Source organism: Nelumbo nucifera, chromosome 3, assembly GCF_055504915.1.
Source record: "Nelumbo nucifera cultivar China Antique chromosome 3, China Antique-T2T, whole genome shotgun sequence".
In the NCBI taxonomy this organism is placed as follows: Eukaryota; Viridiplantae; Streptophyta; class Magnoliopsida; order Proteales; family Nelumbonaceae; genus Nelumbo; species Nelumbo nucifera.
In genome coordinates, this window is record NC_142651.1 from 108,219,050 (window position 1) to 108,234,095 (window position 15,046).

At 38.4% G+C, this 15,046-nt stretch overlaps 1 protein-coding gene across 8 annotated transcripts; it reads right to left on the bottom strand.

The window, feature by feature from the left end:
- Window positions 1–3,387: 3,387 nt before the first annotated feature.
- Window positions 3,388–13,370, bottom strand: RWA2 (O-acetyltransferase family protein). Of its 8 annotated transcripts, none has more exons than XR_016083544.1 (17): window positions 13,068–13,370; window positions 12,933–12,985; window positions 10,920–11,011; window positions 9,768–9,911; window positions 9,617–9,673; window positions 9,457–9,529; window positions 7,690–7,848; window positions 6,435–6,584; window positions 6,100–6,355; window positions 5,907–6,028; window positions 5,677–5,763; window positions 5,491–5,579; window positions 5,335–5,397; window positions 5,079–5,135; window positions 4,192–4,339; window positions 3,998–4,062; window positions 3,388–3,737 (listed from the first exon to the last, which is right to left on the bottom strand). XR_016083544.1 is itself a non-coding variant. In XM_088899839.1 (17 exons), the coding sequence occupies exons 2-17, from the start codon at window positions 12,963–12,965 to the stop codon at window positions 3,732–3,734; spliced, it is 1,644 nt and encodes a 547-aa protein (XP_088755965.1). In that variant the 5' UTR covers window positions 12,966–12,985; window positions 13,068–13,370; the 3' UTR covers window positions 3,388–3,731. The 8 variants fall into 8 exon arrangements, 7 of the variants coding, with proteins under 7 accessions (XP_088755965.1, XP_088755967.1, XP_088755966.1 ...); XM_088899839.1 differs by having other exon boundaries at window positions 3,998–4,156; window positions 4,243–4,339; XM_088899841.1 differs by having other exon boundaries at window positions 3,998–4,156; window positions 4,243–4,339; window positions 9,768–9,905; window positions 13,068–13,368.
- Window positions 13,371–15,046: the final 1,676 nt, after the last annotated feature.

The window sequence follows — 15,046 nt, forward strand, 5'->3', positions numbered from 1 at the left end:
CATATCTCCGAATGCGGTAACCTTGAATTAGGCGCTCGCAACTGTATGCAGTAAATGCAGATATGTCAACAAAGTTACCCTCTATAGGATATGTTTTACTTTTATACGGTTGTACCCATCCGTGGAATATTGGGAACCCACTTGGTTTCAATTTTCAAACATCAAAGATCAAACCCAGCCTGTGCTTGCATTGATAATCTCTCAGCGCATATTTGCATTTAACTACACACTTCTGGGATTTTTGGACTGTAATCTCCCTCATAAATCTGATTTGCAGCCCCTAGGATGCCCCCTCCTAGTCTACTAGTAGCCCCCGCCCCCCCTATAACACGATCTCACCACCATATCTCGAATGCCCGATCAAGGGAGTTTGACAATTAGGGCAGGAATGGGTTTAAGAAAGGGCTCGGTTGACCGCAAAAGCCTAATTATCGAGTTTTGGTGGCAAGTCACGACGATCAAAGCCTAATTATTATTATTATTATTATTATACGTGAGATCCACTCCCAATGCCTTGAGGAAAAACAAAAAACATGAATTGCACGTTGTTACCTTCACTTTGTCTAGGGTTTTTTTTGGGTAAATTATAAAGATCCCCTTATTATGGGGTCTGTGACAAAGACTCCCTGTATTTGTTTTGCAACAAAGACCCTTTTCCATTAGCCTTCTGTCTAAAAAGGCTGTTATAATATTTTTTAATCCCCATACTACCTTTATAATAATTAGATGAAAAAAACACTGTTCATCTTTCCCGACCTTCCAATACTATCATTCCGTTCCTTCACATTTCTCTCTCCCTTTCTATCCCCCGATCTCTCTTCTTGCCCTTCCCCTTAGTAGCGTTGGGATTGAACCCATTTAATTCAATCCCGATCCCTCTCTCCATTACTGCTTTCTTCAAATTCCGATCTCTCTCTCTCTCTCTCTCCATTTGCTTGCTTCCCTAACCAATTCAAAATTTTCAACCTGTCCTCAAATGCAACTAGATAGGCAACTTCCGCCACTGTGAAATTGCAGCATAATAGGTTTTGAGCGTTCCAGGAGCGCCATAGTTGTTATGACAAAGGTTCTGGAGGTTGGGATTTGCACTGAGAGCGGTAGATGTCAAATCGAGATCTAACGATTTGCAAGAAGTTCTAGCCCTAGCCCTAGAATTGGAATGAGATTTAGAATCAATGGCGGGGAGGCAGGTGTCGGGGAGGAAAATTCAAATGGAGAGGGTGATGAAGGCATCTATGTGGATGTCCTTGGTGGTAACTCCATCGGTAAATGAAGGATTAGTAGCGGCGACGGGGTCTTCAGGTCAGGACATGATGCCGGCTCTGGCTCCGCAAGTGTTCAAAGGGAGGCGGCTCTGGCGGCCATGGTGCTAAGTCCACCCTTCTGCCCCATCTCTTGGTATCCTTCCATGCCTAGCTGCTCCTTCCTCATTTGCCCTCCACATCTCCTCCCTTCGGTGAGATGCTCTTGTGCTGCGAGGCTCTTCCCTCTAGTTCCACTAGGGACTACAGTCTCTCCCTGCTTGGCTCTGGCACCAAGTTTGGTTCTCTGCTGCCTGGATGCCATTCTTCTCACTATCTTCTTTCCTTCACTTAAGAAATCCTCTCTATATAACAAACTACAGCCAAACAACCTTGAAGATGGGAATTGAAACTCGGCTCAGGGATAAGATCCCTGAAATCCAGGCAATGGAGCAAATCCTAGATACAGTCCCTCTCGCCCCCATTCTCTCTTGCCCTTGTGATAACGTTGTCGTGCAGGTTAAGTTTACTAAGAGCTTGAAGTTGGGCGATCTTCTTGGTGATATGGGCATACATTTGTTGTTGGACTATCAAGCATTGCAGTTTCCCATGATTGCGACATTGTTGGCGACGGATATAGAGACGAGATTGAAGACAAAGAAGAAAGGGAAGATGATAAATGGGTTTTTTCCATCCATTCATTTCAAAGAGTTGGGAGAGAGAAAGAATGGGAGAGAACGGTAAGAGAGGGGAAAAGAAAAGAAGAAAGGGAAAAAAATAGATTAAGTAGGTTTTAAGAGAAAAAAGGTAAAAAAAGGAAAATAGAAAAGGTTTAATAAAATATTTTAGTAATTTAGTACATTTCGTTATCTGACTTAACGGTCAAGGGGGGTCTTTATCTCATGGTCATAGTATAAGAGAGTCTTTATCGCAAAACAAAGTACAGGGGGTCTTTGTAATGTATATATATATATTTTAAAAAAGGCGGATCTAGAAAACTAAAGGAACCAACTACACTAATGATGAACAATAATAAACTTTATTTATAGTGGCTAAATGCGGCATGCGGTAGGTGATCAGGAAGGCTGCCGACCTCCATTGCACTTAGGAGGGATCATCGCCTAATATCTCCCCAACCCAAGTGGGAGCGTATACGTCATAATTTGTGACAGTGGGGGTAACCCGTAATGCCTTTTTATCCTTTTTGGGGCCCTACCACAATTGAAAAAAATAGAGTTGGGACAGGTGACAACTCGGAATTGATGTTAATACACGAGAGGATAATGGGGTTAGGTGCAGTGAAATTCAAAATTCTAAAATTCTGAGATGAAGTGCAGTCTACTTAATCCAAAAAAAAGCAACATGCGGTGGGACCCTATAACTAGCATGACGTCAGTCTTACTGACATAATGACACCCATAATTGGATGTATTAGATTATACAATTGGATTACTCATTTACTATTTACTACGGTATCCAAGACACGTAACGAGAGAAGTTGCTTATGAAAATTTCCATCATATCACCGTAACCGGCAGTCTGGCACCGGCCAGTAGAGGGCCTTTTGTTTTGTGGAATTGTGGTTTATTAGTGCAAGGCATCTGCACGCCATATTAGGGAGCAAGCACAATCCTACTAGTATGATAAAAGTCTGCTCCGACTGTTTGATGGTGATGTTCAGGAATCACCTGGAGATGGAGGGAACCATCGTATCCAACAAATGGTTGCCCGGCACCACAAGTTGGGTTCAACTTCAACTACATCCCAAACTGGGTTGGACCATTATACCGCAGCCAATCAACCGGTATCATAAAAAAGATAACTAATCAGGGGGTATTCATCACAATTCTCAGGGTGCTTTGATTGCTCAAAGCTTTTCCGGCATCATATATTTTCCCCGACTCCACTCCAGAGATACAAGATGGCACTATGGAAAAGTGAAAACACGAAAGATCAATTGGACCAAGCGACCGAACAATACAGCGAGGGGGTCACACCGTCACAGTAATCATCCAATAGACTAATAGCGCAATGACTATATAAATCTCCATCACCATATTTCGCTTGGAAATGCTGTTTGAAGAATTCGCTGCCTCAATGGGTTACATGCCAATGTTGTGTGTGGCCCATGATGGAAGTGGCAAACTTGCTCAAAATTTTTACGTAATAAATGCTATAATGAAATTGAAATCATTACAATGGACAAAATGGTATGAAATACTAAGCAAAAACAGCACCTCAAATTGGAGGAAGCTGAATCCAACCTTTCTTATACAAAAGCAGCCAGCACAGACCTCCTCTACTATAACGGCCCACTCTCAAACTTCTTACTTCAAGTGATTTTATCAGCCAGTGCATGCCTCCTGATTATTCAATCTCTGTTGAATATGCAAGAGCTTCTGCCACTAAGATATCCTTTGAGCATCCAAAGCATACTCCAATGTGATTTAGCCCTTCAGGCTTGTAGATTATCTACACAACTTCAATTTCTCAATGCTGCATGTGTTTAAACAGCACAAGTCAGACTATGTATCAGAAGACCAGTCAGAACAATCATTGACCTAATATAAACTTGGTTTGAGTTTTTTTATCTAAGAAAATATGCCATCTGTTTCAGGCATTGTAGTTCACAAGGAGGCAACTAGTCACAATGTGAATATTGAGACAGGCCAAGAACAGATGGCAGTATTTCATGCAACTCGGCACAAGGGGCACCTGCCTCAGGCCACTTAAATTGACATGATATAAAATCTTACCAGTATTTTAGGTATTTGCAGAAATACAAAGGACAAGGAGTACAACATGATCGAGATTACTGCAGCTGCAATCATGTTATACATCAATCTCTTATTGTCTTTACTTGGTACAAAAGAAGACTTCAATGTATTGGTAAGCTCAAAGATTCTGTGTGAAATCTGCAAAAGTAATGTACAGAGAAATTAGATGGTACCAGTTTTGCTTTTCCTATCTCCCTCTAACTTAATAGTGAATGATAACATACTGCAACATATATTGAAGTAGTGAGCATGAAGTTCAGCATTGGATAGTCTGGGATAAGAGATAGCAGCCATCGAGGCTGTCCATCTGGCACGCCTGATCTGCAGGTTCACATAGATCATGTTTAAGAAATAGGAAAGGAGAATATCAACTTGCCCCAACAACTACATAATATTCCGAAGACTACAAAGAAAGCTCATAAGAGATTATCTACAAACTTGGTCTTCCAATGCAGCATTAATCTTTCTTTTTCCATTTTTAGGGGGCAGGGAGGGGAAATCATTTTCAGCCCTGCCCAGCCTGGCCCTGGGCCTGAATCAGGCCAGGCTTGGGCACAACGAGAAATTTCTTTTATATAACACATGTTTTATATGTTTACTTTTATATTATTATATAAATATTATAAAATGATGGGCATCATATATTATATATAACATTTTTTATTTATATAAATTATTATGCATATTTTATGCATGTATTATGTCATATAATATAAAATATTATATTATTATTCTACCAAAAAATCTAATGTATTTAATGACTTAGGCCCAAAGCCTAGTCCAGCCTGGCCATGATACCCCTAGGAGGGGATCTAGGAGTTCAAACATGGAAACCTCATAACCAATATAATAAATGACAAACTATAGCTGCATTCATAGTTAAAAGAGAACCTTGATATTCACATCCATGATATTTAAAGTATTTCAATCAATTACTCTAGTATAAGCTGTAAATCACCACAGCTTGTTTCGTGATGTATGAAAAACTTGAATGCATCATTTAATTTGCCGCTGTTAGTCCTGCTTTGACAAGTTTCTCAAGTTACGGGTTCATACATACCTTAACCAGATGTGGATCTGTGAGATGTAGGTCTCCAGTGTAATCTTCCCAAGCCATCTATTGGATTACAAAATACAAACACATCTCATATATTTCTTAGAAAGAAAATGAAAACAAAAGAAAGGGAAAAAGGGAGCCAAAAACAACAAACTGCAAGAGTTGAAAGCTTTTTGCAGTATCTGAAATGAATGCATTACTCAAGAAGATAAATAGAAAAACAGGCTTGAATGGTTGCAAAAAGTAAAAAGCCACTTACGCAAAAAGGGTCAAAGAGTAGCTACGGAACTGCTGAGTAACATTGCGCAAACAAATGTAGACTCTGATCAACAAAAAATAGAAAAGTACATTAATAAGCAATAGTATATGTGAATAATTCAAATTCTTGATAGGTTCTAGGAAAGAAAATGCATACGTTATGGGAATCCATGATGTATAAGGGTGATACTTGTTGTATGCAACCTTGTCCAGTTTATATATATATTCGAACCACAGATATCCCATCTGAAATTTTATAAAAAAGTTATAAATCAGAAATGAAAACTTAAACACCAAAGTTAACCATCACATTGGACAGAGATCACAAGATTTTGCAGCCTACCACTGAACAAACAGTTGCAACAGCTATTTTGATAGATATTCTGCGCCTTGTTTCTGTTTCCTCCAGTTTCTCCATCCATCTCTCCACCTAAATTGACAAAATGCAAATACATTAGTCATGACACAAGGAAGAATCCATAAGAGGATAAACAAGATATTATTTTTTTATCAGTGATAAACAAGATATTATTAATACCTGGAAAATAAAAAAAGATGCATGATTGAACTTACAGTTGGGTGATAGTAAGCATAGATCATCCCAATGATCCATATGTAGCGATCAAGGCCTGAGCGGAAATGCCACTCATGCAAGAGAGGGTACTTTGGTTTTGACGGATTTGGGTCACTGTAACCTGCAAATTTGTATGGCTTCAGCAATTATCCAAGCGAAGATAATGGAAATGAGATTTGGCATGTTACTAACCAAGAAAGAAGGTAAATGGGCTCCAAACCACATCAAATACACCAGGGACTTCCCAGACCAGAATGACCACCATGAAGCAGGCAGCAATTTTTAGTGCTATGACTGATCCAATTTCATTGTATTTGTTTAGAATACCAAGAGCACCATAAACCATAAGAGTGAAAAGGGTGTGCATGGGGCATATGTAGTATAGCATATAGTTGTTGTTAAGGACAATGCAGCAAAATGCTACAAAGAAATTTAGCCGCCACATCATCTGCTTGAAAAAAAGGGTAATTGTCAGAAACAAATTGGATACGAGTAGAAGGATGATTTCGAAGTTGGAGTGAATTTACCTGAGCAAACCTTGTAAGACTGAAATCTTTCCGGACATAATAATAAGAGAAATTTCCGAATCCAGTCATCCACACATATGCAGCAATAAAAATACGGATTGCATTATAGATTTCCGCCGCAGCGAAGTAATGATACATTAAAAATAATACCTGAAGAAAAAGAGTAGTAGGAATAAGGCCCATTTTATAGCATGCCATTATTAACCGACAATGTTGTCCATCCTTATTAAAAAAATTGTAGATACTTAATCTGGTATTGGATTAAAGGAAGTGCTTTACGAACAAGAATTGGTACACAATCTACTTGTATGGGCATGCACTAAGCTTATTGGGGTTGGCCCCTGTAGCAAGTATAAGAGATACGATAAGAGGAGGGGAATGAAGGAGAGGGTGAGGCATCAAAATAATCCAAAGATTTAGCTCTGGTTTGGATTTAGTAAATAAGGGTCTGGATAAGAAAAAAATCAGGGGAAAACATAGATGCTCAATCTGAAGAAGCTATAATAATTGAGAAGGGGTTTGGGGATGCTGAACCAAAACAGAGGAAGAGAGCAAAGGAGAGAAGGAAGGCGAAGGGGTTCCTCTTGATCAAGTCAGGGAAGCAGAACAAAAGGTGGATTTTGAAAAATTAGCAGAAACTCAAGTACAAGAAGCAAGTAAGGTTTTAGGGGCGTATGTCCTAGGAAGGGAAGGATTTCTGAAAAAATGTTCCTTGACATGGAAAAGAGATACCTGCTGAATGAAGAGTAGTTTCAAAGGGGAGATCTGTTCTTTTGACTGTATCAGGGTCTGGGGTTGCTCTGGAGTGTTTAGGAGAGAAGGCTGGGCTATGTAACTTCTTGCCTTGGTTTGTGAGTTTCTGTTGGTTGGAAGTCAGGTTTGGGGAATTATTTGTCTGTACTAAGAAGGGCTAGAAGGCTTGGTGGGCTTGGGTGTTTGACCTTTTTAGGTGATATATTTTAACCTTGTTGTATTTCTTTTTTCTCTCTTAATAATTTTTTATTTATTACCAAAAAAAATATCTGGGACACCGAATTATCTCATTGAAAGTGAATGTCGCGTCTATGATAAAGTGCAGAAATTGCACAAATCAATCACCCAATGTTAGTAAACACTGAATTTCACTCCAAAATGTCTTCTAGCAACTGTTTAGGGTTGTCTTCTATATGAGAGAGTGTAAACAGAAAATAAACACATGATCATGCATAAAAAAAGAGAATTCCAAGAATAAGAAACATGCTGTGTAATTACAAACCTGCATCCATCCTTTCCATTCCTCAGTCTGATGCCTGTTCAGATAAAGTATGGATTTCCCTGAAAATGGTGACTTATCATGGTGGATCTTAAAAGAAGTCATCGCTGAGACAATGATGAGAAGGAAGTAGAGAAATAGGAAAAGATCCCGATTGTAAGTCTGCAAACATAGGTGATGATCAACCAATGAAAATAAGTTAATGCCAAGAAAAGTTGCTAGTGGGCAAATCACTGCTGAACATGAGCAATTCTTATTTAATTGGTGTAACACATTAAAGGCAAAAGTAAAATGGTGTAGAATATGAATTTCAAACAACGGGCATCAAGAAGTATAACACTATAAACTATTTTAACCAGGTGATAATACCTACAAATACCCCACTTTAAGAGTAAATTGGACATCTCTTTATCATCATCATCATCCAAGCTTTAACCCAACTATATGGGGTCTGTTTTGCCATTCCGTTCTGTTTAATGACATTTGTTAAATTATTGCCACTTAAATCATTTCTTACCATACCCATGTCCTTTGGTCTACCCCTAACCCTTCTAGCTCCTTCAACTTGCAACAAGCCACTTTTTCTTATGGGTGACAATGATGGTCTTCTATGCATGTCACCAAACCATTCCGTTCTGTTTAATGACATTTGTTAAATTATTGCCACTTAAATCATTTCTTACCATACCCATGTCCTTTGGTCTACCCCTAACCCTTCTAGCTCCTTCAACTTGCAACAAGCCACTTTTTCTTATGGGTGACAATGATGGTCTTCTATGCATGTCACCAAACCATCTTAGTCTACTTTTCTCTTTTCTCATTTCATCACCTATTGGAGCTACTTCTAGGCTCCTTTGAATGACTTTATTTCTGATCCTATCCTTTATAGTTTTTTCACTCATCCATCTCAGCATACTGCATTTCTGCCACACTCATTTTTTGGACATGTTGTTTCTTGACTTCCCAACACTGCTCCATACAGCATAGCTGGCCTTGCAACTACTTTACAGAAATTTTCTTTTGATCGAAGTGGTATTTGCCTATCGCCTAAAACTCTGGATGCACCCTTTTATTTTGCCCTTCCTACTCTAATCCTATGGGCGACATCCTCCTCAGTTTCTCCCTTGTTATGAATTCTTGAACCAATGTACTGGAAAATGTCACATTGTGTCTCTTGGTCTCCAATCCTATGTGCACCCTGATTTGTACTCCTATTATTAGTAAATTTACATATCATATATTCTGTTTGTTCTACTTATTTTAAAACCTCTTGTTTCTAAGTCATTTATCCATAAGCTTAATTCTTTATCTATAGGAAACTCAATCATCTCCATAGTTCTTTGAGATGGATGCAAAATACAAAGAGTTTGAATTTATTATTTTTTCATGGAAGACCATAAATTCCACCAAAAAAATAATTAAAACCAATATGATTTTGTTAATTAAATCTCTATTCAAGCATAAGAGAAATTCTACTTCTTTGATGAATTAAACCTCACAGTATTTGATCTAGCCAGAAAAAAACAGATTCTCCGATGGAATTTCGTTTATGAGTTAAGTGGGGTTTGATTGCTTGACACTGGAATATGTCCCCATGCAAGAAGTGATGTAGTTTTGGCAAGTAATGAGACACGACCATTCTTATTATCCCTCTCATTAAGATGTTCAACAAGAAACTGTTTTAAACATGCTCTTTGATTGCCAAAATGTGGTTAAATAGATACATAAATTGGCAACATTACAAGGGCCGGCAAAGGAAGAAAGCAGCACCTTTTTTGATTCTCCAAAGACATTTGTACGATCGCATATGTAAAAGTAGAACACGATGAGACCAAATTCAGATCTGAAAGCCAAAAATACTAAATCAGCTGATGATAAATTTTTTATACATATAAATTATAACCAAACTCTTTGAAGGGGTTTCACGCACATGGCTCTCAATAATAATCGATTTTCAGTCAAGAATGATTCGTCCATCAGAAAGAATCTGAAAAAAAAATTCACAATGGCAAGGCATCTTTAACTTATGGTGTCAAAAATCAAATAAAAATTTAAGAAGACATTTGCTTTCTTCTGCAAACCTAGCAAGGTGAGATGTAACAGATGAACTTCGAGCTTTAGGAGAAGCTGATTGGAGATTCCCACTTTCTATTAATGCAGTTTTATCATCTTCCTTAACAGTTTCCTTGCCCAACTCAACCAAATTGATGTCGGAATGCCTGCCTCTACAAAGCAATAAATAAATAAATTCAACAGAGTACACACTTTAGAATCTGCTAGACCCCAAATTCCAAAATTGTAAAAACAAAATATCTAGGAGAACAGATGTGTGATAATCTGGACCTTAAATCTCAACATTGTTTTGGTTACAATGTACACCATTAGGGTGTTCTGACTAGGTCAAAACACATGTATATATATATATATATATATATATATTTGTTATTATTATAGTGTCTATGGGAACTACTGACACAAGTTAGTTTCTAAAACCATGCCCAAGAAAAACACTATATATGAGCAGTATGACATAAATAAATGTGTGTATGCAACATACAAGTACATGAACTTTCATGAGAGCAAATTGTTAGTACATAAATTAGCATGTAAAATTAGATAGAATAACAAGATAATATTTAATGTATTATATTATGACCATTTAGCAACTTGGTTTCTAAGGCTATGCTCTTTTGCTTTTTCTTTGGTGAGAGGGGGTATCATCGTTAGAAGGCCTCTAATGTAGGCAAAACAAGGACTACAATTACAACTTCACACAGGGGCAGCATCCCAGGGTCCTAATTTGGAAAAAAACTGGGTTTTCTGTTATTTGTGACACTTTTAGAGCTACTGTAGCAACACTATGGGGCAGAAGGTATCTTCTGGGGGGGGGGGGGGTGCATCAAGATTTGCAAGAGCTTTGGGAAAGATTAACACCTCAGCATAAATTGAACATTTTGTTCTCATAGATCCCAAGGTTATCTTGAGGTTCCCTTGGCTAAACAAGGTGCATTTGAGGTTTCCAATATGTAATTGAGAAGCCAACCCTGTAATTAGCATCCAGTGTTATTCAGGGGACTAGCCAACTTAATAAAAGATATTTACTTTTGATGTACCAAAAAACACACAATAAGTTTCTTTTATTTTAGTCTAAAAAAAGCAAAGAAAAAAATAAAATCTATATCAACATTATCAGAAGCAACAATGTAAGCACCGGATTAAAAAAATCAACTCACACTTTTGAAGAAATTGAAGTTTTCTTGTATTCCAGAAACTCAGAGTAAATCCATGCCACAATGATAGGGATGATTCCAAGTAAAAATGACACCTGAAATCAATATTCAATTGAACCCCGTTAGGTATAGATTGGATAATAACAAATGAAAAAAAAAAAGATTGATAATAAATAGAACATCAAGTCTCATGGTGCATCTATCCAGGTCTGGACTCCTACAGACATTAGGCATTCTTAATAAATGAACCTTTGATCTATGAACAATAGCAAATAACTAAAGACCACACCAAAGATATATAACTTTAGCTAATCAACTTATGGTCATTAATCCCATATTAACAGATATATGGTCCACTTGTGTGTTGCAATTACATCTTGGGTTTGCACTTTAGGCAAGAAGGTGCATGAGTGCATCTTAGGCTCCTTTTGGGAAGGGTGCAAATACAAATATGCACGGTTCATGAAAATGCAAAGTTGGTTTAGCTTTGCATTGACAAATTTTGTATTCATACCAAATGGTTTTGGTTGTGGTGGATACAAACATGAATTCCAGGACTGGAATCCACCTTTTTTACATTGGTCAACTTTGAGTGCAAAGTGTGCATCTATTTTTTGGATGCAACCATGTCTTGGAATTCGTGATTGCTGTCATTTTCAGTACAAATGTATTCTTACCAAATACCTGCAAAACTGAACTAGAGTGCATATATGTATCAATCCAGCATTTGAGTTCTTCCCAAATGAAGCCTTAATAATATTTCATGACACAGGAGCAGATATATCTGGTCTAATCAAATTAGAAATATTTCTCTCACATTTTCAAAAAAATGAGTGTGGCAGAAACATGTATGCTGAGATGGATGAGTGAAAGAACTAGAAAGGATAGGACCAGAAATGAAGTCATTCAAAGGAACCTACAAGTCTACCCAAAAAAATTAATAAAAGAAGGAACCCAGAAGTAGCTCCAATAGGTGATAAAATAAGAGAAAGTAGACTAAGGTGGTTTGGTCATGTGCATAGAAGACCATCAACAGACAACATAACCTACAAGAAGAAGTGACCTGTTGCAAGAAGAGGTAGTAAGAAATGATTTAAGCACTGAAATATTGGGAAAAGGCTTGGATGATGATGATGTAGCCAACCCCATATAGTTGGGATAAGGCTTGGATAATGATGATGATGATTCATATGATAGAATATGAAGGAATGACAAAAATGCAATGTTGAAAAAAACACACACAAAAGAACATGTGCTATAGTTGCATATGACTTTGCTTTTCCCAAGGAGGGTCTTGAACAACAGACTTTGGTCAGTACAAAGCACTAATCTAATTTAAAAAACTCTATTAGATACTAAGGTAAAGTATGATATATCTGACCACAACTCTATAAAAATGTATAATAGTGTTAGGATTTTTTTTGGTACTTGTATCATGCCTTAAAACATACAGACAACCAGCTGTTATCCTGTTATTATAGAAAGCAGGTTATTGATTTCAATTGTTAAATGCAGTCAATGAAAGGGCGTGGATAGCACAAGTAGAGAGTTTGGAATAATTATTTTTCTTCAGATAAACCTCGGACGCCGAGAACGGTGTAAATTAGAATTGGACTTTTAGTTACCTGCCTCAAAATTTTTGAGCAGTGAGTACACATAAATACGATTCAAGAGAGGTAATGGGAAATAAACAATAAACTAAAACTGAAATAAGATAAAAATTGTACTCCATGGGCAGACTACACGAAGAACTTTCATCTTGACTGGATACGAAGAGGAAACACTAACTAAATACGAAGAATTGTCTTTTCATCAGCCCAATTGCCTATAGTCCGGATTTAAAGATCAAATCCAACAAACACCCTTTATACTCCAGCAACTTTACAACTAAATTGACGAGTTGCAGCTAGTTCTAGCAGTGGATCATAACTTAAATTACTCAGAAAACATGTTCAACAGCTAAAGATCTGAGAACACAGTAAATCAAAATCATCGTTCATCCAAGACGTAGCATACCTGACCAGGTGTTACAGGTGAAGTGATCGACATACTTGTAGAAGAATACCGACCTAGCAAAAAAGAACTCACGGTGAGAAGAGCTGTAAATCCACTAGCATTTCCAGGAAACTAGAAATTAGTGCGTCGGCAAACCAGATCTATCGAAACCCGAGCAGGAAATCTGGTTTTCGCTCGACAGAAAACAATGGAAACCCTAATTCGCTTACAATGCTTAGTGGTACTGAAGCTTAGAAATGTAGGTGAATCAGAGATGCACTGATAAAACAAATTTGGTAGAGAGAGAGAGAGAGAGAAAGAGGGAATTAATCCTTTATTAAATAAAATTTACGTATTAGTTAGTCTGAACTCTGAAGGAAGCGATCGACCGATGTGTTGTTATACCTCTCTCTTTCTCTCTCTCTGCGTCTTAATAATTTCAGTTCTACTAATAAATGAGAGAGGCAAAAGAACTGGATGCAACGAAGTTTGGTCGAGAGTCATTGGTTGGGTCCATGTGGGAATCTCGTTACCGGGCGGGTCGGTATCTGCTACGGTGCTACCAATAAGACGCTCTCAACCCTTGTCCCAACATTCCACTACAGCCGCACATCGGGAACATCTCCCTTCTCATTCGTCGGAGATGTTTCCGATGTACGGCGGTAATGACCCGTTGGGGCAGATTTGGGAGCGTTTGATGGGAGCAGATCTGAACTGTTCCCGTGTTGCTTTCCTTTCACAAGTCGTTGCAGAGGAAATCACAAAACTACCCTTCTTTCATTTTAATCTTTTACTCTCTGGTCAGTAGCTGTGGACTTCGACGTGTTAACCCCCGTTTCCTTCTCTTTTCTTTGACGAGGGAGGGAGGGAGGGGTGAGTGGCTTGACAGCTTGTAGGTTTCTCCAGCTGTTATAATTGATTATTATTTTTTCAAATTTTCTGCTAAGGTTGATCGACGGTCAAGATCACAGTCGTTGGAAAAATGACTTGCCACGTGTCAGGGACTGCAGAATCGCTGACTAATAAAAACTAAAAGAAGAATGACCGTATGTGTATGACATTGTGAATCGTTAATCTAATGATCAACGGTGGCAGAGGTCTGATCCATCAAACTGATTTTGAACAGTGAAACAGGAAATTGATGTGGTTCTGAAGTGTCGGTGTTTTATCTAAAAGGTGAAGAAGTTCCGAGTTCTGTCATCAGTCATCACCGACAAAAATGCCTGGCGGGCCAACCAGGACGACATACCTCCACTTTCTAAATTCTAATCGCGGGGTGAGGCGCGGTTAGAATGTTCGTGTGAGGTCGGTGTAAGGCGTCTTCTGTGAGGAGCAGACCTAGTCTCTCGCGAGGTTGGGTTGCCTCTGAATAGGAATTTGCTCCACACATCGACTTACGGCAAATCCCATGAATAACAGCATAGAAGGACGGGAGATATTCCTAATATGCGGCTGAGACGTGCTGTGGAACCTCTCCGTGGGGAGCAGATCCGGACTCCCTCCTCCGCTATTAATATTATACGTAGCCGACTTTTGGAGTTCTGTCGTCTTCCATCATTTTATTGAAATTTTGAAAGCTGTCACCGCAAAAACGCGTTCATGACTCCATTCGTGATCGATGGAGAATTGGATGATCGCCGAGCGCTACGCCTACTCTGCTTTTGTTTGTATATAATAATATAAAACACCCAGGCGCAGGCAGTCAGAGACTCAGGAGTTGGGCCATGAGTTGATCAATCAATGGTAATGGGCCTCTCAAACCTTATTTCTCTTTAACCCTTATATCCTATGAAATCTGATTCTAATTCTTGTCTGACCTGTCCCTGTCCCTGGACCGGGCTCGGTTTCGGCTTCTGCCAAAATTCTAATGGGCCTGAGACCAAGATAGTGTAAAGTTGAGCTTGAATGGGTGAATCTGATTGTAATTTTAGGGGATAAAAGTGATAGTCAATCGTATGGTATTCATGAAAATTTATGAAGGCTTTTGATTAATCAAAGCTGTTAGACAAAAAACCAATTCATATCTGTACATCTCATGCATAGATAGTGGGTCCTAGTCTTATGATGAGTTCTACTATTAGCTTATTAGGTGAGATTAGACCTGTTTATGAGCTGGGCCCGAACTTGGTTTTTGC

Coding starts and splice junctions, on each gene's coding strand:
- RWA2 (XM_088899837.1), bottom strand. CDS start 12,965: ATGTCGATCACTTCACCTGTAACACCTGGTCAG. Junction 7,849..9,456: donor TCTTTGGAGAATCAAAAAAG/GTGCTGCTTTCT, acceptor CTATGTTTGCAG/ACTTACAATCGGGATCTTTT. Junction 5,398..5,490: donor ACATCATGGATTCCCATAAC/GTATGCATTTTC, acceptor TTTGTTGATCAG/AGTCTACATTTGTTTGCGCA.